Genomic DNA, 24,137 nt, shown 5'->3' with positions numbered 1-24,137 from the left:
GAAGTGTATCATCAGCGTATAGGGAAACTTTATGTTCAGTGCCAAACCGATTAATACCTTTAATTTTGGGGCTGTTTCGCAAAGCCACTGCAAGTGGTTCAATTGCAATTGCGAATAAAAGTGGTGAGAGTGGGCATCCCTGCCTCGTCCCACGTTTCAATTCAAAATAACTGGATAGATTACTGTTAGTGCGTACTGCTGCCATTGGCAAGGTATATATCAACTTCACCCATGAAACAAATTTAGGACCGAAGTTAAACATCACCAAGGTCTTAAATAGATAGTTCCATTCCACCCGGTCAAACGCTTTCTCAGCGTCCAGCGAGATTAAAATTTCATTACAGTTGTGACTGGGCGGGGCAGAAGTATACAACACATTAAATAGCCGCCTGATATTAAAGAAGGATTGACGATTTTTAATAAAACCAGTCTGGTCAGGTGAAACAATTGTAGGGATAATCCGTTCGACTCGTTTTGCCAACATCTTTGTGAGAATTTTAACATCAGTGTTTAATAACGATATTGGGCGGTATGAACTGCAGCTCAAGGGGTCTTTATCCTTCTTTAAAAGCAGTGAAATTACAGCCTGACGCATAGACAGCGGCAGTAAATGTGTGGCCAGGGACTCCTCAAAAACTGATAGCAACAGGGGAGAAAGTAAATCCAAAAATTTCTTAAAAAATTCTGCCGGGAAACCATCTGGTCCTGAAGATTTTCCATTTTGCATATTTTTAATTGCAGAGTTAATCTCAGCTAAAGAAAATTTTCTTTCCAATTCGTTAGATAAATCAGAACTTAGTGAAGGGATTTTAATATCTTTAAAAAAATCATCCAATTCAGTTGGGTTAAGTGAGGCTTCAGAGGTATACAGAGATTGGTAAAATTTGCTGAAACATAGACTAATTCCTGCATCCTCACAACATTTTACACCATGCTCATCATTTATTGCTGAGATATCCTGTTTAGCTGAGCGTTGCCGTAGCTGCTGCGCAAGAAGGCGTCCAGCCCTCTCACCATGCTCATAGTAGCCACACCTAGATTTGGATAATAAATATTCGGCCTGTTGGGTAGATAAAATGTTAAACTCTGTCTGAAGTAATACACGTTTCTGAAGAGAGTCTTGTGTAAAAGTATGGGAGCATTCCCTATCCAATTGTAGAATCTGATCTGTTAACAATTTTAGCCGTTCGATACCTTTCTTCTTTTTGTTTGCACAGTAAGAAATTATTTGACCTCTCAGGTAAGCCTTTAATGACTCCCAGACAGTGCTGAGTGGCATCCCAGGAGTCCGATTAATATCAATAAAAAACTTAATTTCAGAAGTAAGCATATCGACAAAGTTTTCGTCAGATAAAAGTATGGGATTAAGTCGCCAAGGACGATAGACTGATTGCATAACAGGAATGTTCAGTTTCATTATGAGCGGACTATGGTCAGAAACGACTATAGCTCCATAATCACATTCTCTCACTAAAGGTAAAATCCGTTTATCGAGGAGAAAATAGTCAATCCGGGAATAGCTCTTATGAACAGGGGAAAAAAACGAATACCGTCTTAGGGTCGGATTTCGAAAACGCCATACATCAACCACTCCATAAGTGTTAAGAAATGAATTAATTGACTGGGCAGATTTAGAGAGAGAGATCCTTCCCACTGTACTACGATCAAGGGATGATAGCACACAGTTCACATCTCCTCCAATTATAAGATTATGTGTTGAAATATTAGGTAAATTTGAAAAGAGCGTGTTAAAAAATATTTGATCATCCCAATTTGGAGCATATACCGAGACTAAAATAACTGGAAGTGCATACAGTTTTCCAACCACAATAACATAGCGTCCAGCAGCGTCCGTTTTAACACTGGATGCCGTGAATTGCACCTGTTTACCAACTAAGATGGCTACCCCTCTCGATTTAGATTGGAAATTAGACTGAAACACCTGACCGGACCATCGCCTACATAGATTTACACTGTCTGCTTTACACAAATGGGTCTCCTGCAAGAAAGAAATATTAGCATCAAGTTGTCTTAAATGTGTCATAACTTTCCTAAATTTCACTGGACCATTAAGGGATTTCACATTCCAACTCACACAATTAACTGGGTGACTGTTGATGAACCTATTAGTATTAGGACTGCTCATGAATGGTCAATCAGATGTAGTACAGTATCCACAAACCATCACAAAAAGGTAACCTGACAGAAGGCATACTCAAAACAAATAGATCCAGTATAGTCCCACCCCTCTCTCCTGAATAACCACGGAGAACCCAACAAACAAAAAATCCACACATTTGTGCTTGTACTGGGGAACTTAACTCCCTGCCTGGGCTCCCGCCAAAGCTAAATAGCAGTAATCAAAATAAAAAAGGGTTCCCCTACTTTAAAGTATTAATGTCGTTTATGCTCCTTGCTGCATTGATACAGTAAATGCATCACTAACCAAGATCTGGACAGACCCCCTGCGAAACCCTCATACATAGAGCACAAAAGAAGAATGTTGTCCCTCGGAATAGTGTCGAAAATTAAATCAAGATATAGCACGGGACATAATGTCGGAAGGTTCCGTACAACCTGAAATAATGGAACGATGGGGATTGGACCTGCAGTTAACATCGGTCCTCGCTGGCCGTCGCTGAAATGATTTTCTTTTTAACGTAATCCATTGCTTTATTGGCATCCAAAAACTCCTCGTCTTCCTCCCCATGAGAAATGCGGAGCCTAGCAGGAAAAAGCAGGCCGTAACGAACATCTCGTCGGTTGCGAAGAAGCCTCCTCACCTCCGAAAACGCCGCCCGAGCCCTGGCCACAGCCGCTGTATAATCAGATGTGATGATAATCGGTGCCTCCTTGAAGCGAAGAGGGCCACGGCTCCGGGCCCGACGTAATATTTCCACACATTCTTGATAATAGTGCAGCTTAGCGACAATAACCCGCGGCTTATCGCCTGACTTGCTCCCACTGCCAGTGCGATGAACTCGGTCAATCAGTGGCGCTTTATCCATCTGTAGCACCTCTGCTAGCAATTTAGCCACTGCTTCCGTGGAGCTGGATTCTGGCGTCTCGGGAACCCCAATGATCCGCAAGTTGCACCTTCTCATGCGCCCTTCCATATCGTCACACTTCTTTTTGAGCCCATCAACTTCTTCTTTCAGCTCCAACACAGTGGTGCGTAGAGTAACAACCTCATCGGACCAGGTTGACAAGCCGTCTTCTACCTCTTTGACGCTTTGTTTCACGTGGTCTAGGTCGGCACGAAGTAGCATTGTGCCGTTAGCCACTTCCGCTCTCACCGCTTGTAGCTCTCCTTTAATAAAAGTGAACTCTTCAGCCAAAGCCTCTTTTATTTCGGATTTAATCACAGCTGAGATATCGGTTTTTATAGCGGCAAGAATGTCAGACTTCAAGGAGAGTGCGTCCGCCTCGCCGCGAGAAGGAGAAGGAGGTGCTGAGCTTCCGGCTTTAGCAGTGGTCTGCTCCGAGGCGGTATCGGGCCTAGCAGCCGCAAAGCTAGAGTGTTTGCCTTTCCTCAAATTTGTCGCCATTCTTCTACTCTTCCAGGCAAGAATCACTTAGAGGTCGAGTCCGGACAGACCTAATGCTCAGAACAGCAAGGACATTTAGTAGAGAACCATAAACTAAAGAGGTTGAAGCGGGAGCCCACGCGAAGCACGTCTTACTCCTCTTCCGCCATCTTCCCTACTTTTTTCCTTTTATTCTCATTCTGATTAAATAAAACACTGTGGCAGTAGAGTAGCTAATTCTTAAACAAAGTTAGCAGTAAAATTTTGGACGTGTGACTATTCCAACTCCATTAAAACTCCAACTCCCTCTCCAATGGGTTGCTACCATCAATAGTAGCCACGCAGGCAAACTTGCTGGAAGGAAACAAACACACCCAGTAAAACACTTCCATTCTGTTGGCTGAGAGGTTGCCAGGCGACTGTGCCCAATGGCATTTCCAAAAGAGAACAGAGACTAAATGTTAGCGTGAGGAAAAGTTTTTAGAAGAAACATTACATGTTTTGAAAAGAAAGCCATGAAGTCCTGCTTTCAAAATAAAAATGTAGCAAAAGTATTAAAAGTTTTGAGATGAAAGGACATGACATCCTGTTTTCAGACTGAAAATGTGTTCTCTTGGATTATGGCAGAAAAATTCCTCCATAACAGAAGAAATGTTTGAGAACAAACAGAAACTAAAGGATGAAGGAATGAAGAGATTCCAGTTTAACTGTAAAGACAGAAGGAGCTGCAGAAACACAGATGGTTGATTTAGTTTCAACAAATAGAAACGTTTCAGGTTCACAGCAAAGAGAAAACAAACTGCAGACATGATGTTAGAGTCTAATAATCTATTAATTCAGATTTAGACTTTAATAATCCTTGTAACAGTTTAATACATTAAATCTTCTGTACTACCCATTTTTAAGACACATTTGTTTATAATTAAGTTCCATACAAACTATGAGATACATAATGTCTACAGGATGTAACTGATGGTTAACTCCACAGAAAGAAAAGTGAAAACTGAAGATAAATATAAGAAAAATGCAAGAGAAACGATAAGAGGAGAGAAAACAACCAATAAGGATTATTTAGCCCCTCCTGGACATCAGCTCACCAGGTCTGTTTAGTTTATGCTTATTTTCTGTTAACCGTCAGATATAAAGTACATGAATTTGTCCTGATGTAGAATTTTGCTGCTGTTCTCTAATGTGAGCAGTTCTCACGGGTTGTCAGCACCAGAATAAACCCTGTTTTCTACATTGGGCCAAAGTCCTTGAGGTGCTACAATCCTGTAGATTAACCTTCAACCAGCAGAGATTAAAACTCTGAGCTGAAATCAGAAGTGAACATTTTCTCCAAACATCAGAGAGAAACAAGCAGGAAAGTTCCTGAAGACAAAGTTCAAGTAGGAAACAAAGCAAACTTACAGTTTGTTGTAGAATCAGAAGAAGAAACTCTCCAGTGGCTTCAGACCGACTGAGACTCAGGAGAGCTGCTTCTGGGAATAAACCAGCTTCACCTGCGATGGAGGAGGAGGAGGAGTTACTGGGAGGAGTTCAGACCTGATTCTGCTCCAACTGGTTCTAGCAGATTCATCTCTGCCGTTCTGAGATGAAAAACTCAGAAGCCCCTGACCCTTTATCCCTGATGCCCCTGGTGCCTTTTTGAGTTTATTTTATTATCTGTATGTCAGGAGGCCTGCTGGTTCCTCTGTTAACGTCTCTGGTAGAGCAGCTCTGTCAGGGAGGAAAAGACGTCGTATCGTCTCGCTTCGCATGCAGAGATCAGAGACCATCTGACTGACAGAGAAGGAAAGAAGCCAACAGGTCGTCTGATCCACAGGTGGAGGCCGTGATTTATAGGAACAGGAACCAGATTCAGCAGGTGTGAAACTATGAGGAACTGAAGGGCCTCACCTTTCCCCAGAACTGATCTGGATCCAACAGAACCGGTTCAGCAGCATCTGAAGAGCCAGTGTTTTTGTCCAGTCTGGTAACAACTTTTAACAGGTTTATTCAGGTTGTTGTCGCTTGTTATTGTAACCCGGGGTAAAAAAACCTGCTCTTAAAAAACTGCCTTGGTGCCCCATTGGTTAGTGTGACAGTCAGTCACACAGTGCATTCAGCCAATTGACACACCTGAGGTAATTCTTTAGGCTTGTTCCAGCTTTCCCCGATCAGGTGTGAGGGGGAGAGCTGGAGACAAAGGAGCTACATATCTGAACATCCAGTGAGCTTGGAGTCATGAAGCTGCAGGCACGTTCAGGGCTGGGGGGAGGGTGCTTGAGCACCTGCCCTTTTTGCTCCTTGCCCCCAAGTGCCCTTTTGGTAATTTTTTTTTTTTGTATTATTATTTTTCTAAGCCCTCTTCTGACACATAATAACATGTACTAATTTTTTTTTTTGTTTGTTTTTGTACAACATAAGAAGCCCCCCTGTCACCTTGTTACTTTTGACCTTTTGCCCGTGACGCATGACGCAGTTGCCTCTCCGCAGTGAGATAAGGCGGCTAACTGGAGCTCAGCATAGCGAACGTTCCAGATTACAGATCAGTTTTTGGTGAATTAAAAAAAAGTTTTTAGTGAATAAAAACGTTTTTGGTGACTAAAGTGGAGTAGACTTGCTACTTGTCAGATGATGGAAAACGTTGTAGTATCGTTTCTGCTTCAGCACGGAGTCGCGGTTTAAGCAGAGAGGTAATGACAGGCTTCTGCGTCTGCCTTTCTCTGAAGAACTACTGAGGGGAGGAGACAGCCAGGTGAGGAAAAACTGTTCTTATCTATCGATTCAGTATTTTTATCATACAGACATTAGGCTGTTGTTGTGCTATTAGCTAGCTGCTAGCTAACGACTTTGCTAGCAAAGCTAGATAACTGAAAAGCTTCTTCCCTGTACCGTTAATGACAGCAGTCATTCTTCAGAATTGCTTTTGCAATAGGGGCACATCCCCCGTCAAAAACTTATCATCTCAATAAAGCATGTATGTCCGATCTTCTAATTTCCTTTGCTGCATAACGTACATTGCATTTATTCTGGCGTTAGGTAAATGTATCGTGAAGGAGAATAGCACTTAAATAAAAGACCAACAAGCAGTGGCGGAGCTAGACTTTTAAAGTTGGGGGGGCCAAGGGGGGGCCAGGACTACCTCTGAGGGGGCAAAATTTAAAATGTGTGTGCGCACATCTATATATCTATCTAGTTTATATATATATATATATATATATATATATATATATATATATATATATATATATATATATATATATATATATATATATATAAATATATATATATATATTACATATATATATATATGTAATAAAAAAAAATAACCAAACTGAATATTTGGTTATTTTTTAAGCCCCTCTGTCATTTGACAGGTTATAATTAACACCTTTGACTGGTTCACATGGAGACATGACAGACTTTACGCAAAGATTTCATTGCAGAGGCAACTAAAATCAATCAATTAAAAATATCCTTTCTGAATATCATCTCATGGACACTGAACTAAATGCGTCTTTCTGACCGGGAGCTGACAGCGTGTTGAAGAGTGATGGACACCTTGGTTAGGAAAATCATTGCAAACCTTTAGTTGAAATGGTGCCTTTAACTCCAGTCTCCAGTACAGAACAGAGAAAACTAAAGACAATGCAACGTTGTTTTAATCCATTTATAGTCTAAACAGAGGAGCCAGCAGTTTATTTTGAGGAAATAAATAAAGGTGCAGAAGTTAATTAGATCCATGAGCAGTCCGCTGCTCAACCAATGCGGACGCGGCTCCGCCGCTCCGAAGAATTAAACTTAACTCGCCCTGCAGTTTTAACAAATGGAGGTGAAGATGTTTCCCTCCCGCACCCAGAAGAGAGCGATGCTCAGAAGGAGCGCGGCAGACGTAACATCTGTCCGTTTTGGAGAAGCGAAACATGGCAAAAAAATAAAAATAAAAAATCCTGGCAAAAACGCACGCCCGAACCGCGCACAGGGTTAAAAAAAAAAAAAAAAAAAAGCAAAAATCTCGCAGAGCTCAATTGTTTGGTTTGGTTCAGACAGATCCAACTGTCGATGAACCAGCGCAGATTTCTCTGCAGATGCAACCAGGAAGAATTTGTGAAGCTGTGCGTTCAGACCGCAGCGGGTGAATTAATGGTAATTTAAGTGGAGTCGCTTAATTTCATTTGTTATAAGTTATTGGAGCCAGTCAGTGGTTTGTGTCTCTCCGGAGAAAAAGTTAGATCCATTTATCTGCTTTATGTGTGATGGGAAATATACAATATATAGTTACGCTGGTGTTTTAAAAACAAAACCAGTAAAAACTTAACTGAGTCAATATGTCAGATTCCCTCCTCAGCCTCGTCTTGATTAGAACAGAGAGCAGTCCGTTTTTTTTTTTTTTTTTTTGAGGATCAGTAAATAACTTCTTGGTGTTTTACAACCACCAGGTTTGAAGGGCTTTAGCCTTTGAGTTGCACCACAGCGCAGCACAACTGAAACATCCAGGAGATCAATGTCAGCTCGTTTTTATGAGTAAAAGTATAAAGGAGGCTGGTATCGCGCCCGATGTAAATCTATTTATTTATGTCATCACATAGACTTATATAACGTTTTATACATTTTCTTTTCATATATTTATTATTGTTTTTCTTCTTTAGATTGGCTTAGAATGATTCCAAATAACATACAGGAATGACCTGGTGCTGTTACATGTCAATCATCAGGGGGGGCCACTGGGGGGGCCAATCAGATGACAGGGGGGGCACCGGCCCCCCCCTCTGGCTCCGCCTCTGCCAACAAGGATATTCATTTATAATTAAAAATAATTCACCCTGAATTACCATGATAGATATAATGTAATAAAAGTTTGTCATTAATGAAGGGGGGAAAAAACTCAGTCCAGACTTTAAGTAAGTTTAGTGTCTGGTTGGCAGAGTCCTCCCCTCCCCCAATTATTCAATGAAAAAGAAACAAAAACAAAACCTTGGTTAATAAAATAAAATTGTAATGAAAACTTTTGGAATTGCAATGATTTCATTTTTAAAAACAAAATGTTTTGTTTAACTTTTTTCTAAATTAAATAACTAATTTTTGTCTCGTGAACTTAAAAAATTATTTGCCAAACTTTTATTTGCACACGTCAGAAATATTTTTGCGATTTTGGGCCCTGACCACGATGTCATGTGAGAAAAAAGTTATTAAAGCAAAACTCAGTAGGCTTTTCTCATGGTGACATGCATTAACAATTCAATTTTTGCTTTTGTTTTTTTTCTGCAGTTCCACATTAAAGTTTGATGCAGCTCTGCTTTCCTGAATGGACCATCTTCATCTCCACTGCAGCAAACAGGCAGCTCTGTTTTATAGATTACAGTCCACTAACAGGTTGCATTGTGCCTTTGTTTATATTATTAATAGTGTAATTCTGTAAAGACAAAATATGTCTGGTGGTCTAGCTCTGATTTAAATATCTTGCTAAATTGCGGGTTATAATATGGCAATACTTGCTTATAACAAAATCGACCTGCAGAAAGAAATTACTAATAAAACATCTTACATATGCATATGTATGCTCTGTATAGAGATTTTCCTTAGCTTTGATTGTATATCTCACAATTTTGTAATTTATCATTGTTTATTAAACTCTGAAAGCTGAGAGGCTTTAATATTCTGTCCTAAAATGCGGTTAGATGTGCCCTTTTTTTTTGAGCACCTGCCCCTTTAGTGGTCTCTGCACGGCCCTGTGAAGCTGTCATGCACTGAACTATTAATGGAATTGGTGAGTAGTGAACACAATGTTGTTTTGTTTGTTTTAGCATGTTTGTGGTAGCTAATGCTAATTGTTAATAATCGTTAATTGTTGTATGATCTAATGTCTTAAATTCAACATGTTTAAGATGAGATAAATGTTTATCTTTATTTGGTCTGAAAGATTAGATTTATTGCATTTATTTCTGTATGTAACTGAAAAAAGTCTAGTTAACTAGCAGGCTGGAAATTTACTGGTCCTGTTTATTTTAATACAGGCCAGGTGACCCCTTTTTAGGGTCCAAGGATGGTGAGCTTCTGAAAACTGGCTGGGGCCAGGAGAACCTGAGATTCACTCCATACTGGTCTGGTCTGTATCATTTCCCCCCTCCATCTCACTATTCAGGCACACAATCCACTATTCACCTCTTCATCCAAAGCAACTTGCGCTGGGAAATTATCATCTCAAATATCTGGACAAATCAACCATGGACTTTTTGAATGTGTGTCGGTCAGACACTGTGCTGACCAGTGGAGAAATTTAAAACAGTTGTGCACAAACGTATGATTCTGATTTATTCCATCCAGTCCTTTGTACATTAAATAGTGCTACGTTATTTTGTTAAGGTTCTGGTCGGTTTCTGGCCTTGATATATTGAACCTGGATGACATCAGCTGTACTGATGGACATTCTGACGTTTCCAGAGAGCTTTCAGCTCCCAAACGGCTCTGAGTTTATGATCATCTGCAGCCCTAAATTTTAGCACAACTTGACAAATAGTAAAGTTTTACATGATAAATCACGTCGTATTTAATGTTCTGGATGAGCCTTATACTTCCTTCATTTTAAGTATTTATTCTGCTGTGAAAGCAGAACAACCAGTGAGACAGACCCACACCAATAACTGATTATAAAATATCTATAAATACTGAACAAAATGTCACATATTGTTGCCATGTGAAGCTGGACAACATGGACATATTGTTGCCATGTGAAGCTGGACAACATGGACATATTGTTGCCATGTGAAGCTGGACAACATGGACATATTGTTGCCATGTGAAGCTGGACAACATGGACATATTGTTGCCATGTGAAGCTGGACAACATGGACATATTGTTGCCATGTGAAGCTGACAGCTGTAAATGATCATTTGCTGACATTTATTCTCCAAAGTCATATTTCTCTGTAATCTTTAATCCAACATGCTGTCAGTGAGCTTTACTCAGTCACTTGTTTTTTACTCAGTGCCTGAGTGGGGCAGACAAAATGAGCCACAGCTGGATAATCTGGGGACAATTAAAGGCTCCCCAAAATGTTCCATGTTGTCCCAAGATGACAAAATGTAACCAGTTAGATTAACGACGTCTCATTGGAGATGAGACTGAATTGATGTCTCTGACTTGATGACATTAGTCTGATTTCTCCTCTTCACCAGCCACTGCTTCAGGGAGTTTTGCTGTGTGATGATGGTTGAAGCTGTTGGGCCTTTAATTTGAAAGGTTCCTGTGTGGCTCAGACAGCGATGCTCTAGCATTGCTCTGTCTTTAATGGCTCAGTTAGGATTTGAACACATTTTACACAATGTTGGCACTTTTGACAAAGGTTGATGTAGTTAGTAAGTCAAATGCTACTCGTCCTTTTGTTGCTGTAGATCTAGTAAAACTAGATCTTGTCTCCTTCTCTTCACATATTGTTCATCTTGGCAGTCATCAAATAAACAGGTATTTTTGTATTTTTATGTTTGAAATGTTTTTAACATAGATATGTATTTTAAAAAGACAAATGTAATAATTTCCTGCTATCAGGTTCCAGGTGTTTTCTCAGCAAACGTCAGCATGTGAACATAAAGAGTCTCTTAAATCTAATCTATTAAATATCTCTCATCATGTTGCTTTGAATTAAATTCAGTTTGCTGAGCGTCTGCAGGTGAAGATAAAGACGAGTTATGTTGTGGTCATTTGGACTAAATCCATAAAGTCTCAAACCAGCCTGGACACAATTTGTCAGATCAGACCAAGACGGAGCAAAAGACGGAAAAACCAGTTTGAGAGTGTCTGGATCCCTGGGAAAAAGGGAGGTTCTGGTTCTGGTTCTGTTCTGTTCTGGGGATGACTGTGGGGCTACTGGAGATGATGGTCCAGAGGAACTTTAGATCAAATCAGGAACATTATGGATCACCCTGACCATCCTCTTCATCAGACGGCCTTAGAGAAACAGTGTCTTCAGTCAGAGGCTCCTTGAAATGTGCTGCGACACAGACCACTACAGGAGACTTTTCCTGCCCACAACCATCACCACCTACAATAAGTCTTTGAAGAGCCTTGAATAATATGTGTTACATTTCATTTCCCCTTGGGATCAATATGTTTGAATCTGAATCAAGTGTTAAAGTCGTCATGATTGTAGTTCCTTATTCTCACTTTTATACTTTTTATCTTTGTGTTTATATTCTTGTTCAAACTGAAGTTGCTGCTCTGACAGCTGCATTTCTTTACCATGGTACGATAAGCTATACTTTGATTAAACTATCAGTTTTTATGACACTTTTATGTCCCTGTTTATTTAAAGGGTTCAAAGTAAAGAGTGATCCCTTCTACCCAAATAATGGAGTCCAGGACTTGAATCTTTTTCAAAATCTTTGTTCATCAATTAAAAATCCCACATCAGATCCTTGCAATGTCATTTCTTCCCACTGAACACGTAGTATTTCCTGTGTGTGTCCTCAGTTTCCCAGCATGCCCTGCTGGAGTGGTGGAGGTTAATGAGGGGGCGGAGTCTGTCCTCCTGAGCTGCCGATACTCTGATCATTTGCCTGAAGAGCCTCACTGATGTGGAACCGCAGCGATCTCACTCCTAAATCTGTCCACCTGAGGAGAGAAGACAACGATGAGCTCAAAGGCCAGAACCAGAACTTTACAGGCCGGACCTCCATGAACCCTCTGGACAGCAGAACCTTCAGCCTGACTCTGAGGAAACCTCACCTGTCTGACAGTGGAAACTACACCTGCATCATCTACGACGGGAGAGAAGAACTGGAGCTGGCAGCCGTTCACCTGGAGGTCAAAGGTCAGATTAACACCAGATTCTAAAGCTACATGTTGTGAATGAATCTGTTGCAGTGAGAAAACTGATGATGATGGTTGTTGGTCCTGGTCTCTGTAACCATGGAGACCAGCAGCAGCAGCAGCATCCCAGAGTGAATGAGTGAAACCCATGGATGGATGAATGAGACCAAGGACTCAGAGGGAATCTATCAGCTGCTCTGTTTGCAGTAGAAACTTGATGTTCATGAAATTATTTGACAACAATTGTGGATAATTAGTAGAGTTGGATCAGGTGGTTTTATAACGAGCATTTTATTAGACTATGTAATCATACAAATCTAATAAAACAAAGTCAAACTAAATCAGATTTAGATGCTCAGATTGGAATCAACTGTAGAAAGACTTGAAGGAAATTCTCTCCTCTCTTGTCTCTTCATCAGTTTATGATTTGTTTTGTAAGCTTTGATTAATATCAAGTTGTAGTTTAGTCCTATTTCTACATTTGTGTTGCTTTTTTCTTCTTCCTTTATTATCTACATTTGACATGAATTGCATTTTGATGTAGTTTTGATCTGTAATTGTTTGTGTATTGTCTCGGCTAGGTCTCTTCAAAGGTTGATTTTTCATCTCACTGAGACACAATTGGTTCAATGAAGATGATATAAATAAATATACAGTAAATGTCATGTAAAAACAGCTGCTTGGTTTTATATCTTTAAATGAAAATCTTTTCTCTACTTGTGAAATTGACACAAATCCTTCTTTAAAAATGTCTGCCTGCTGATTGTGGACGCAGTAAACAGAGAAGACATGGCATCTCATGAACAGTCATCAGATATTTGCCTCTAATTTTCCAGCACAACACAGAAACTCAATGATATTAAATGTTGTAATAATTTCATGTCAGTCTTATTCACACCCCTTCATATAAAGTGTTACCGTATCTTCTTCCTTCTGCAGGTGAAACACTCGGTAAGCTAGCAGGAGCTATAAGGCCTTCAACAAATTAGGTGCTAATATGGGGCAGATGTGGTGATGGAACAGCTGGGGAAGATTTCTGGTTGATCAAACAGTGGTTATGAATAATAAACTTGAATTAATTAGTTTGCCCTCCTTTGGTAAAAGATGGAGGGTTTCCTCTGAGTTATGGCACGTTTACAGACTCTGCATCCTGTGCTGGTTAACTGATGGGAGAATAATGGAGGAGGCGGGCCGCTGAAGATCAAAATGTCAGAGATGGGGATGAGTTTAACTACTGGACTTAAAAGCTGGAGAGAAGCCTGGCTGTAACTTTGCTTCAGCAGCAAATACATGGAAAACAGTTGATCTCCAGGCTATTTTATTATGGCCTGGGTTCATTTAATGAAGCTAATAAATTAAAACTATATCATCATTCTATTTTAACCCAATTATTATCACCAATAAAGAGCACAACAGGAAATATAGACTATTTTTTATTAATAAAACTTTTAATGTAATATTTTTGGGGAAGAAAATGGAACATTTAGAAAAATACCTTGTTTTTGTTTTACTGACAATCACCTGCACCTGCTTAGAGAAAATAACCTAATATCAGTTTATTAAAGCAACTTTTGGGCCAGATATGATTAATGCTACAGAGGAAATGATGGAAAAAAATTCAGGTTTATCAGCAATAAAGTGACTGAGGGAAGCTTGGAGACTCACATAAAAAGGTGAAAGGTCATAAAAACTAAAACTGTACAGTTGGGGCAAATTTATTACAACACAAAGATATTGTACAGATATAGAAAATAGGATACCCAGGTTAAAATAAGTGTGAAAGAGAGCAGAATAGTTTGAGAAATTTACAAAATGTGCACATATATTTCAGACAATTTCAAATAAATGAATGAAAATGTGAAAACAAAACAGAAGAGAAGGAGGAAGTTCAAACCGTCTCTTCTGAACAAACAGAGATTTAAATAGGAACAGCAAAAGCAAATGAGGTGGATTAGCAGTGCTTGGTGTCATCAAGGACATGATACTGGAAAACACTGACTGATATTTAGAGCCTGACGGCTGTAAATGCAACAGGAAGTAGATCAGAGAGAAAAAACGAATCGAGAAATCACTCAGGGTCAACTTGATCACCGACTGACAGCCTGACACTGAGCAAGGGGAACAGAGAGCTGAGGAACCAGACGCTGGAACACAGACTGCTGCTGGAGGAAAAACAAGGGAATCATACTCAAAGTAAGAGAATAAAGTTTCTGTAGGAGAGAAACTGACTTCCTGTTTTAACTTTCTGTCTGCTGGATTTTCAGCTTCATTCAGAGACAAAATGGCTTCCAGGTTAGAGGATGATCTCTGCTGTCCGATCTGTCAGGACATCTTTAAGGATCCGGTTCTTCTGTCATGCAGCCACAGCTTCTGTAAGGAATGTCTGAAGAACTGGTGGAGAGAGAAACCAGGAAGAGAGTGTCCAGTTTGTAAGAGGAGATCTTCTAGAGATGAACCACCTTTATGTCTGGCTCTGAAGAATCTGTGTGAGTCTTTGTTACAGCAGAGAAACCAAAAAGCTTCAGAGGGTCTCTGCTCTCTGCACTCTGAGAAACTCAAACTCTTCTGTCTGGACCATCAGCAGCCAGTGTGTCTCGTCTGCAGAGATTCAGATTTACACACCGAGCACAGATTCAGAGCCATCGATGAAGCTGCTCAGCAACACAGGAAGAAAGTTCAGGAAACTCTGGAGCCTTTAGAGGAGAAGCTGGAGCTCAGGAAGAAAGTTCAGGAGGAGTTTGATCAGACAGCAGAACACCTGGAGGTCCAGGCCCGACACACAGAGAGGCAGATTAGGGAGCAGTTTAAGCAGCTTCATCAGTTTCTAGCAGAGGAAGAGGAGGCCAGGCTGGCTGCACTGAGGGAGGAAGAGGAGCAGAAGAGAGGGATGATGAAGGAGAAGATGGAGGCTCTGAGCAGAGAGATAGCAGCTCTTTCAGACACAGTCAGAGCCACAGAGGAGGAGCTGAGAGCTGCAGACGTCTCATTCCTGCACAACTACAAGGCTGCAGTGGAAAGAGTCCAGCGCTGCCCCCTGCTGGAGGATCCACAGCTGCCCTCAGGAGCTCTGATAGACCAGGCCAAACATCTGGGCAACCTGGCCTTCAACATCTGGAGCAACATGGAGACCATGGTGACCTACACTCCTCTGGTTCTGGACCCAAACACGGCTGGTAAAGAACTCCATCTGTCTGAAGATCTGACCAGTTTGACTGGAGGAGAGAAACAGCAGCTTCCTGATAATCCAGAGAGTTTTGCTGATAAATTCTGTCTCTGTTTTGACTTCTGAGGGTTTGAACTCAGGGAACCACAGCTGGGATGTTGATGCTGGAGGCAGGAAATCCTGGATATTTGGTGTGATAGAAGAATCTGTTGATAGGAAGAAAAACATAAAGTCTGGACTGTTGGTTATAGAGTTCAATGGAGATGAAGACTCAGCATGGTCTCCATCAGCTCCTCCCACTCGTCTCCCAGTCCAGAATAAAGTCCAGAGGATCAGAGTGAATCTGGACTGGGACAGAGGAAAGCTGTCCTTCTCTGACCTGGATACTAACACACACACACACACACACACACACACACACACACACACACACACACACACACACACACACACACACACACACACCTTCACTGCCAAGATGGCTCCATTCTTCAGCTCTGATTATGAACTAAAAATCCTACCGATGAAGATCTCAGTGATCAACCAGCAGCTCAGCATGAAGAACAAAAAGTCCAAATGAAACATTATTGATCAGATGAAGGATTGGTTTGATGATTGTCAAGTTAAAACAGCAAATGGTTCATTTGTGAGTGCATTTACTATCTCCACCCAACTGGCACACACATCACAGAGAACCAAGCGCACCCATCCCTTTCACTCAGGCCCATCTGAAGTCTATCAGGTAACTTGGCACACCTGTGCTCACAATGATCTCTGCAGACAAAGAGCCTCAGCTTCAAGCTTCCACAAAGACACTCTGGTAGGAACTGGACATGATATCATTTAATCTGCATTCAGAGACCAAATCAGCCTTTGATTCAATGGGTTTGATGTGTTTGGAATGTAGTTTATTTGTTCCTTCATTCACTGTTAACTTCAAAGTAGATTGTTAACATGACCTGGAAAACTAGTGAATGAGTTGATTGTGATCTGTAATTGATTTAGTTTCATTAGTTTGTAGGTTTCCAACCTGCTCTGTGACTCTCTGTGACTCTCTGACTACTTATGCCAAGTCATGGTGGTCTTACACTGTCAGCTGAAATCATCTAAAGACAAAAAGAAAAGATGAATAAAAGATGAGATGAGTGGTTCCTGCATTTCTTTGAGGGAAACAAGCTTTTTCTAGTTTGGGCAGAAGCTGAGGTGGTTTAAAGAGACCAGAAAACTTGACAATGATTGATTGTTTACTGGTTTGGTGAATTTCTTCATATCATTTTTAAACAGTTTTTAATCAGGAAACTGGAGCTGATCTGATCATCTGGGGACTTTTTCATTTCTTTCTGTGTTTTCCACTGTAATGTTTATTATTTACAACAACTTGATGTCAATGAAATGACTAGCAGATGATTGAAAGCATCATGGGAAGCTTAATAAATGTATTAGTAGCTGGTAAGAATGTATTTAGTTTTTCATCACTGTGATGCTGCAGTTCCAGTCGCACAAATGTGGCGCCATCCAATCACACCACACACAATAGTTCAGTCTCACCACATTTATATCTGGGTTTCTTTAAGTCTAGCATTGAATTGACAGAATAACTATTTTTGTTTAGAAGGCAGCACATCATAACGCTGTATTCTAGAAGAAGTGCAGACATTTTAGATCTCACTGTTATGTCCCGCCTGATTGAACCTGTTTTCTGAGTTTCCTCAGTCCGGCTGCTCCAGTCCTTCACAGGAACAAAGAGCTGGAGCTGCTGAGGCTGCAGCTTGGCTCATACCACTACTCATCCAGAGGGGAGGGGGTTTTTCTATGCTGGCTTCAGTTGCTGTTTGTGTTTCTCCCCTCTGTGTTTCTATGTGGCCTGATCAGCCAGGATTTAAGTTTCCCCTTTGTCTCATTTAGGGAGGGATGTTTGTTGGAGTCAGTCTGAGTTCAACTTTGTTACTTTAACCTTTTTATGGGCCCAAGTTTGTCATTTTTATTGTTGACCAAAGTTTATGTTTTGGGTTAAATAAAAGCCAATAATGTTTTAATTTAAACCTGTGCCTGGCTTTCCTTTGACTGCTCGGTCCATCACAATCACCACCAACATCTTCAGTGACTTTATCAACTTTTGCTGTTTTATTTATAAAGGATTAGAAAATTAAAACAACTTTACCATCACAACATGCGTCCAACCATCTTCTCTGCTTGACTGGTGAACAAATTAAAGGAGAACAAAAATCCTAGAAAAGCAGAATTAGCAGCAACATAAATGTATTATTTCATCTTCAGCCTCTGGTCAGAAATCTAAAAAATCATCTATTTTGTTTTGTTTGCTACATTATTTGTTCCAATGAGCTGCTTCCAGTCCAAACCTGAAGTTATTTGATGTTCATTTAGGAAGAATTTCATGCAAACAAATGTTTCAGCTGCTTCATGGGAACAAATGATTATATTTCCTGAATGTCTCTTGTTGATCTGAAACAGCAAAAATAAAACCAAATAAAACAGATAAAGTTATCAGGTTTGTCGGGATTAATGGCTTCATGAATCTGCAGCTAAAAATCCTTCTAACACCAAAATTCAAAAAGTTCAGGCCTTTCTGCTTGACTTCACATCAACACAGTGTTTACTGATCTGCTGGTTATTTGTTATATTAACCTGTTACAGATAAACTACAATAAAAAGTCTGGCCATATGTGAACCTGTATAAGTTTATTACAGTTTACTGCAATTATTTGCCACTAATATTGGTAAAAATTAAAAGGTTTCTAATGTGAGTAATGGGGCGACATGCAGTACACCCTCCAGTCCAGCAGGGGGAAGCAGAGCACATGTCTTCAACATGAGCCTGCGCCTACAGAGGATCCCTGTGACGTGGAAAACATCCTGCATTGTTCCGGTACCAAAGACGCAGCGACCCTGTGACTCCAAGGACTCCTGTGACCTCTGACCTCCCACACCATGAAGACCCTGGAGAGACTGGTCCTGGAGCCGCTCCGGACTCTGGTCCAACCACACTGGACCCCTTGCAGTTCTCCTAGCAGCCCAGACTGGGAGTTGAGGACGCCATCATCTTCCTGCTGAACTGTGTAAACGCTCACCTGGACCAGCTCTGAGAGAATCATGTTCTTTGATTCTCCAGCACATTCAGCTCCATCCGTCCGGCTCTACTGGGTCAGAAACTGATGGTGATGCAGGTGGAGCCCCCTGGTGTCCTGATTGTTGACTATCTACCACAGTTGGTGTGTCAGACAGTGTTGTCAGCAACATGGGGCTCCACAGGGAACTGTCCTCTCTCCTTCAGGCTCTATCCATCCGACTCCAGCTGTTGCTCTGAGACCCGTCATCTCCAGAAGTTTCCAGCTGTGGTTGGTTGGATCAGTGAGGTGATGAGACTGAGTCCAGGGCTGCTGTGGACGACTTTGTCACATGGTGTGGGCTGAAGCAGCTGCAGCTCAATGTGACAAAGGAACTGGAGGTGGATCTGAGGAGGAGGACCAGGACGCCGGTGACCCCTGTTACCATCCAGGGGTCAGTGTGGACATTATGGAGGACAACTATAAATATCTGGGAGTCCACATTGACACAAACTGGACTGGGTCAAGAACAGCCATGCTGTGAACAGGAAGGGCCAAAGTCTCCTCTACTTTCTGAGGCGGCTGAGGTCCTTCAACATCTGCCGGACTTTGTCAGGATGTTCTGTTAGTCTGTGGTTGCCAGAGCCATCCTGGATGCTGTGGTGCTGGACAGCAGGCTGGAGGTGGAGGACACCAACAGACTGGACCGACTGACCCGGAAGGCCAGCGGCGTGGCTGGAGTGGAGCTGGACTGTCTGACAGTGGAGTCAGAGAGAAGGACCCTGTCCAAGATGGAGGACATGTTGGACAACGAGTCTCATCCACTTCATGACGTGCTGGACGGATCCAGGAGCTTCAGCCAGAGACTCATTTTACCAAAGAACCACAGAGAGACTCAGGAAATCATTTCTGCCTGCAGCCAGTGGACTTTACAACACCAAGTCTGACTTACTGAGATCTAATTTTCTCTGCAGTCATTCATAGATTATCCATCCATCCATTTTCTGTCCAACCTTGTCCCTAGTGGGTCGGGAGGAGCTGCTGCCTCTCCAGCTAACGTTCCGGGCGAGAGGCGGGGTCACCCTGGACGGGTCGCCAGTCTGTCGCAGATTCATAGAATATTTATTGATTAATATATCTGCATGTGCATGGTTGTTATTTATTTATTTTAGTCATATAGAATCCTCTCATTACTCTCAGGTATAAATGTATTTTATAAACGTCTCATTTGGTTACATTTGGATTATTGATTTTTAAAACCTCAGATGGAGAAGCTTGTCAATGAATAAGTAATTTATCATTGAGGAGCAATAAAGTATATTCTCATCCATCCATGCATCCATCTTTTCCAGGTTTTATGGTTAAAATCTGCCATAAATTCATGACATAATGAACAAATGTCAAATGTTTCGTTTCTTTTCTCTCTATTTAACAGTAAAATCAAACCTCACAGTAACTGAGATGGTTAATAGCTGCTGTTAGCTGGTAGGTTATAAACAGCAGGGCTGGATTTAAACTGAAACATGTTTTTTTATAAGATCATCCAGTTTGAACCAGAAACCACATTCCCTCTAAACACAAAACAGAAAAAAACAAAAAAAGACATTAAAGCAGAAAATGTGAGATAACACCTTATTGTATCTGATTCTCATTAGAAAATAAATGATAAAAAGTGAAACCAATTAGAGGCTCCAGAATAATAAGGTTTCTCAGCAGCTTCAGTCACAAACAGGCTTTTACTCCAAAGCCAAAAACTCATTTTAATTAAAGTTTTATATTAAGACAGTAAATTAAACGCATCATTGCTGAAAATTTATCAGGGATTTGCCGAGTTTTAGAGACAGAAACATTAATGCTCTCATTAAAATCAGATTTCCTTCTATGATTCAAAACAATCTTCTCTCTCATCAGGAAATATAATTTTTTTCAAGGATATAAATGTTCCTTTATTTTTCTTTTATTATGAGAGTTGAAATGCTTTAATTTGGTGCTTTGAGGAAGACCGTATCGGAGACCCATCCAACAGCAGGAAGTAGACCACAGTGCAATTGGACATGCATTAAACAGCCACACACTCACACACACATTCTGTCCAACATAGAAACTTCAGGACTCTGATCGAGGTACATTCAGTCTAAGGGTCCAGCCACACACTCACACACACATTCTGTCCAACATAGAAACTTCAGGACTCTGATCGAGGTACATTCACTCTCAGGGTCCAGCCACACACTCACACACACTTTGTCTTTTATTGACACTTCAGGAGGAACTAATGAAGTTATACCATCAGGGAAGAGCCACACACTCGCACCAGGTTCTGGAGGTTTTATTCAAACACCAACCCGGTATTAAGCTTTGGCTAATGCTAGAGCGCTACACAGTGTTTATCAGTAGCTAGCTGTAAACGCTACAACAATCTGTTATTTAGCACTAGCTAACGCTAGCACACAATACAGACATAGTACTTATTAGCAACTACTGCCAAATCGCTACACCAACTCAGTATTTATCAGTAGCTAGCTGTAAAGCACTACGGCAACATGGCATTTACGACTAGCTAATGTTACAGCACAATACTAACGTAGTACTTATTAGCAACTAATGCCAAAGCGCTACACTAACTCAGTATTTATCACTAGCTAACGGTACTGCCCTACATCAAACTGGTATTCATCACTAGCTAACGCTAGCACATATCAACATAGTACTTATTATATTTAGCAGAAACAAATGCTAACATGTTGCACAAACATGGTATTTAGCAGTAGCTAACACTAAAATGCTACACTAACGCATTCATCTTAAACTAATGCTAAAGAACTACAATAACATAGTACTTAACAGGAGCCAATGCTAACGCGCTACACCAACCTGGTGTATTTCTTCAAACCTCAATAGCAGCTCATGGAGGAGTTTGATCTGTTCACATTTCATCTGTCTGATGCCATACAGTCATGACACGGTAACATTTTTCACAAATATGTAAAAACACATTTTTAATAAAAGTTACACACTGCAGCTATAAATGCCTGAATTTGTTCAGTCAAACTACTAATTCTGCACATTTATTATGTTTATAATGCAAATATTTAAATTTGAACAGGAAAAAACAGAATGAGCAGCAAATGAACCAAATGCAGAAGAAGAAAAATGTTTTTATTTCTGTTCAACAGTGACAGAGTTTCTCTGACAGGAGGAAAATCTTTAGACTCAAATCAGCAAAGAAACACTGAAGAACCAGAACTGGACCAACAGACTGTAAATCCAGGAATCAGAGGTTCAGTGAATGTGGTGTTGAAGGTGTGGAGGAGGATCAGTGAGTCAGATGAGACTCTGTAGAAGGACAGAATGCCAGCAGGACAGTCCACATACACTGATACTCTGTTAGAGACGGAGGAGGAGGAGGAGAGACGAGTTTGAATGTTATTGTGCCAGACAAAGTAAACATCATCATCATCAGAGCAGCTCAAACTCCAGGAATGATCATTCCATCCAAACACACAGTCTCTACTGCTTCCTTCCCTCCTGATTCTTCTGTAACTCACTGATATAAAAACATATCCTCTCCACTCGACCTCCCAGTAACAGCGACCAGTCAGACCAGTTCTACACAGCAGCTGATAATAATCAAATCTGTCTGGATGATCAGGATATGACTGAAGCTCCTTCACTAATGTCACCTTCCTGTTGTCTTCAGACAGTTTGAGGTTTCTGCTCACTGTGTTTGTGTCGATGGTGAGTTGACAGGAATCTGATGGAGAGAACAAACACAATCCAGCTGCAGTTATTGATCATTTATTGATCTTTGATGATTATCCTGAATGAGTGATGTGACAGTTTGAAGATGGTTGAATGTGAGCTGCTTTGTTGTCATGAATCAGATGAAAAACACACTTACACTTCCTCAGACCTGGTGTCAAGAATGGGCCTCCAGCAGGCTCCACCCTGAAAGGAGGAGGGGGGTCAGACCATCAGTCTCTTTCAGCAGCAAACATGGACATTACATGTCTCTCAGACACACATTGTCCTCCACTGAGACAGGAACAGTCCAACGTCTGGATTGCAAACTGCAGTGGATGTAGGAAGGACAGTTGGTGCTGCTGCAGCACAACTCATTTCTCCAAACACAGGAAAAGCTCCAACAGAGAGGAGAAAGGAAATCCCTCAGTAACAACCTGAAGAAACTCACTGAAGCCTAAAAGGACATCAGGAAACTAAGGAAACATTTCTGGAAGCTCAACCTGATTTAATAATCAGCATTAAAATCCAATCAATCTAAACTCTGATCAACACCTGGATACCTGCTCCATCCACACTCCCACACACAGATGAAGGAATGAAACACTAAACAACCTGCTGCTGAAAACCTGCTGTGGCCTCACTGGAATATCCAGAAATACAAACGTTAAAAAGGAGAAGCTGCATCACATTCAACAAAGAGTTCAACAAGAACCAAACATTTGATCTCTGAGCTCAGACTCACAAACCAGGGAGAGGCTTCCATCATCACACACCTCTGACAAACACCTCCAACCTTTCAGCACTTCCTCTACCAACCAGCACCACCAGGTGGCGATATACACACTTGTGAGTTTAGTTCAAAATCTTGATTTCTCTCTCTGAACTTTTAAACATCCATCTGACCAACATGGAGTTACTTTTCTTCTCATCTTTGCTCCTTGGGGCTGATTGGTCTGGAGCTCCATCAAATATTGTTTAAAAGTCCTTTCTGTCATCAGTAGATCATCATGGAAATCTAACTGAACTTCACTTTTATTCATTTAGTCAGAGTCCCTATTAAACTCTATTAAATCCATCCCACTCTTTCATTTTCCTTGTGAGCCGTTCTTAGTCAGGAGAATATTCCAGAAAACTGGGTAATGATCTCTGCCTCCAGATGAGGCGTCTAAATATTTAATGATCAAACTAAATATTTCTCTTCAAACTAAATGTTTCCCATCAGACTAAAGACGTTTCTCCTCTTGCTCCTCTATCAGACCTTCTCTGCTCCTGCAGCAGGTTCCTCCATACCTGAGAGCTTCCAGTCTCCAGTCTGGATCCTTCAGTCCAGCCGACAGCAGCTTCACTCCTGAGTCTCCTGGATGATTGTAGCTCAGGTCCAACTCTTTCAGATGGGAGGGGTTAAAGGTCAGAGCTGAGGCCAGAGAAGCACAGCCTTCCTCTGAGACCAAACAGCCTGATAAGCTGCAGACACACAATTCATCACATGATGAGAACATTGAGGTAGAGCCCAAGGTCTGAACTGGTCATTTATAGGAGAGGAAAAAAGTCAATAAATTAACCTGTCAATAAGATGAAATAGTAATAACACTCTCATGTAGTTCTGTGTGTAATAAAATCAACATTTGTCACATGTAGAACGGATCAGAATAGAAACATCCTTCATTGATCCACAGCAGGTAGTTCAGGTTTACCAGCAACAAGTTTAAATGGAAGAATCAGATATTCAAGAAAAGGTAAAAATGAGCAAAATTTCAGACAAAATCATGGTATCGGCCAAAATCGGAATAGGTAAGTTAGGCTTTTTTAAACATCTGTAATCTGTGATCGGCCAGAAAACTGCTATC

The 24,137-nt window shown here is 40.9% G+C and overlaps 3 protein-coding genes across 3 annotated transcripts in view; 1 reads left to right on the top strand and 2 right to left on the bottom strand.

The window, feature by feature from the left end:
- The window catches only part of LOC148156074 (NLR family CARD domain-containing protein 3-like), a 43,807-nt gene extending 38,518 nt beyond the window's left edge, over nt 1-5,289 (bottom strand). The window contains exon 1 of the mRNA XM_088010600.1: nt 4,938-5,289. The gene's annotated coding sequence lies outside the window, so the exon portion shown is untranslated. The remainder of the gene's footprint in view (nt 1-4,937) is intronic.
- A 9,299-nt stretch (nt 5,290-14,588) lies between these two features.
- Nucleotides 14,589-15,716, top strand: LOC148156073 (E3 ubiquitin-protein ligase TRIM35-like). Its single transcript, XM_088010626.1, has one exon. It carries the CDS (start codon nt 14,600-14,602, stop codon nt 15,605-15,607), a length of 1,008 nt encoding a protein of 335 aa, XP_087866752.1. The 5' UTR covers nt 14,589-14,599; the 3' UTR covers nt 15,608-15,716.
- Nucleotides 15,717-21,684: 5,968 nt separating this feature from the next.
- LOC148156072 (stonustoxin subunit beta-like) lies at nt 21,685-22,340 on the bottom strand (the record flags this gene model as incomplete). The annotated part of the gene is made up of 1 exon (XM_088011362.1): nt 21,685-22,340. A coding segment is annotated over one exon (576 nt), but the record flags the coding sequence as incomplete, so codon positions are not given.
- Nucleotides 22,341-24,137: the final 1,797 nt, after the last annotated feature.

The sequence above is a fragment of the Poecilia mexicana genome, unplaced genomic scaffold (assembly GCF_051168715.1).
Source record: "Poecilia mexicana isolate PSO_F unplaced genomic scaffold, ASM5116871v1 scaffold_12, whole genome shotgun sequence".
Lineage (NCBI taxonomy): Eukaryota > Metazoa > Chordata > Actinopteri > Cyprinodontiformes > Poeciliidae > Poecilia > Poecilia mexicana.
The sequence above is the reverse complement of the archived record's forward strand: the minus strand, read 5'-3'. Positions and strand labels throughout refer to the sequence as shown.

Coding starts and splice junctions, on each gene's coding strand:
- LOC148156073 (XM_088010626.1), top strand. CDS start 14,600: ATGGCTTCCAGGTTAGAGGATGATCTCTGCTGTCCGATCTGTCAGGAC.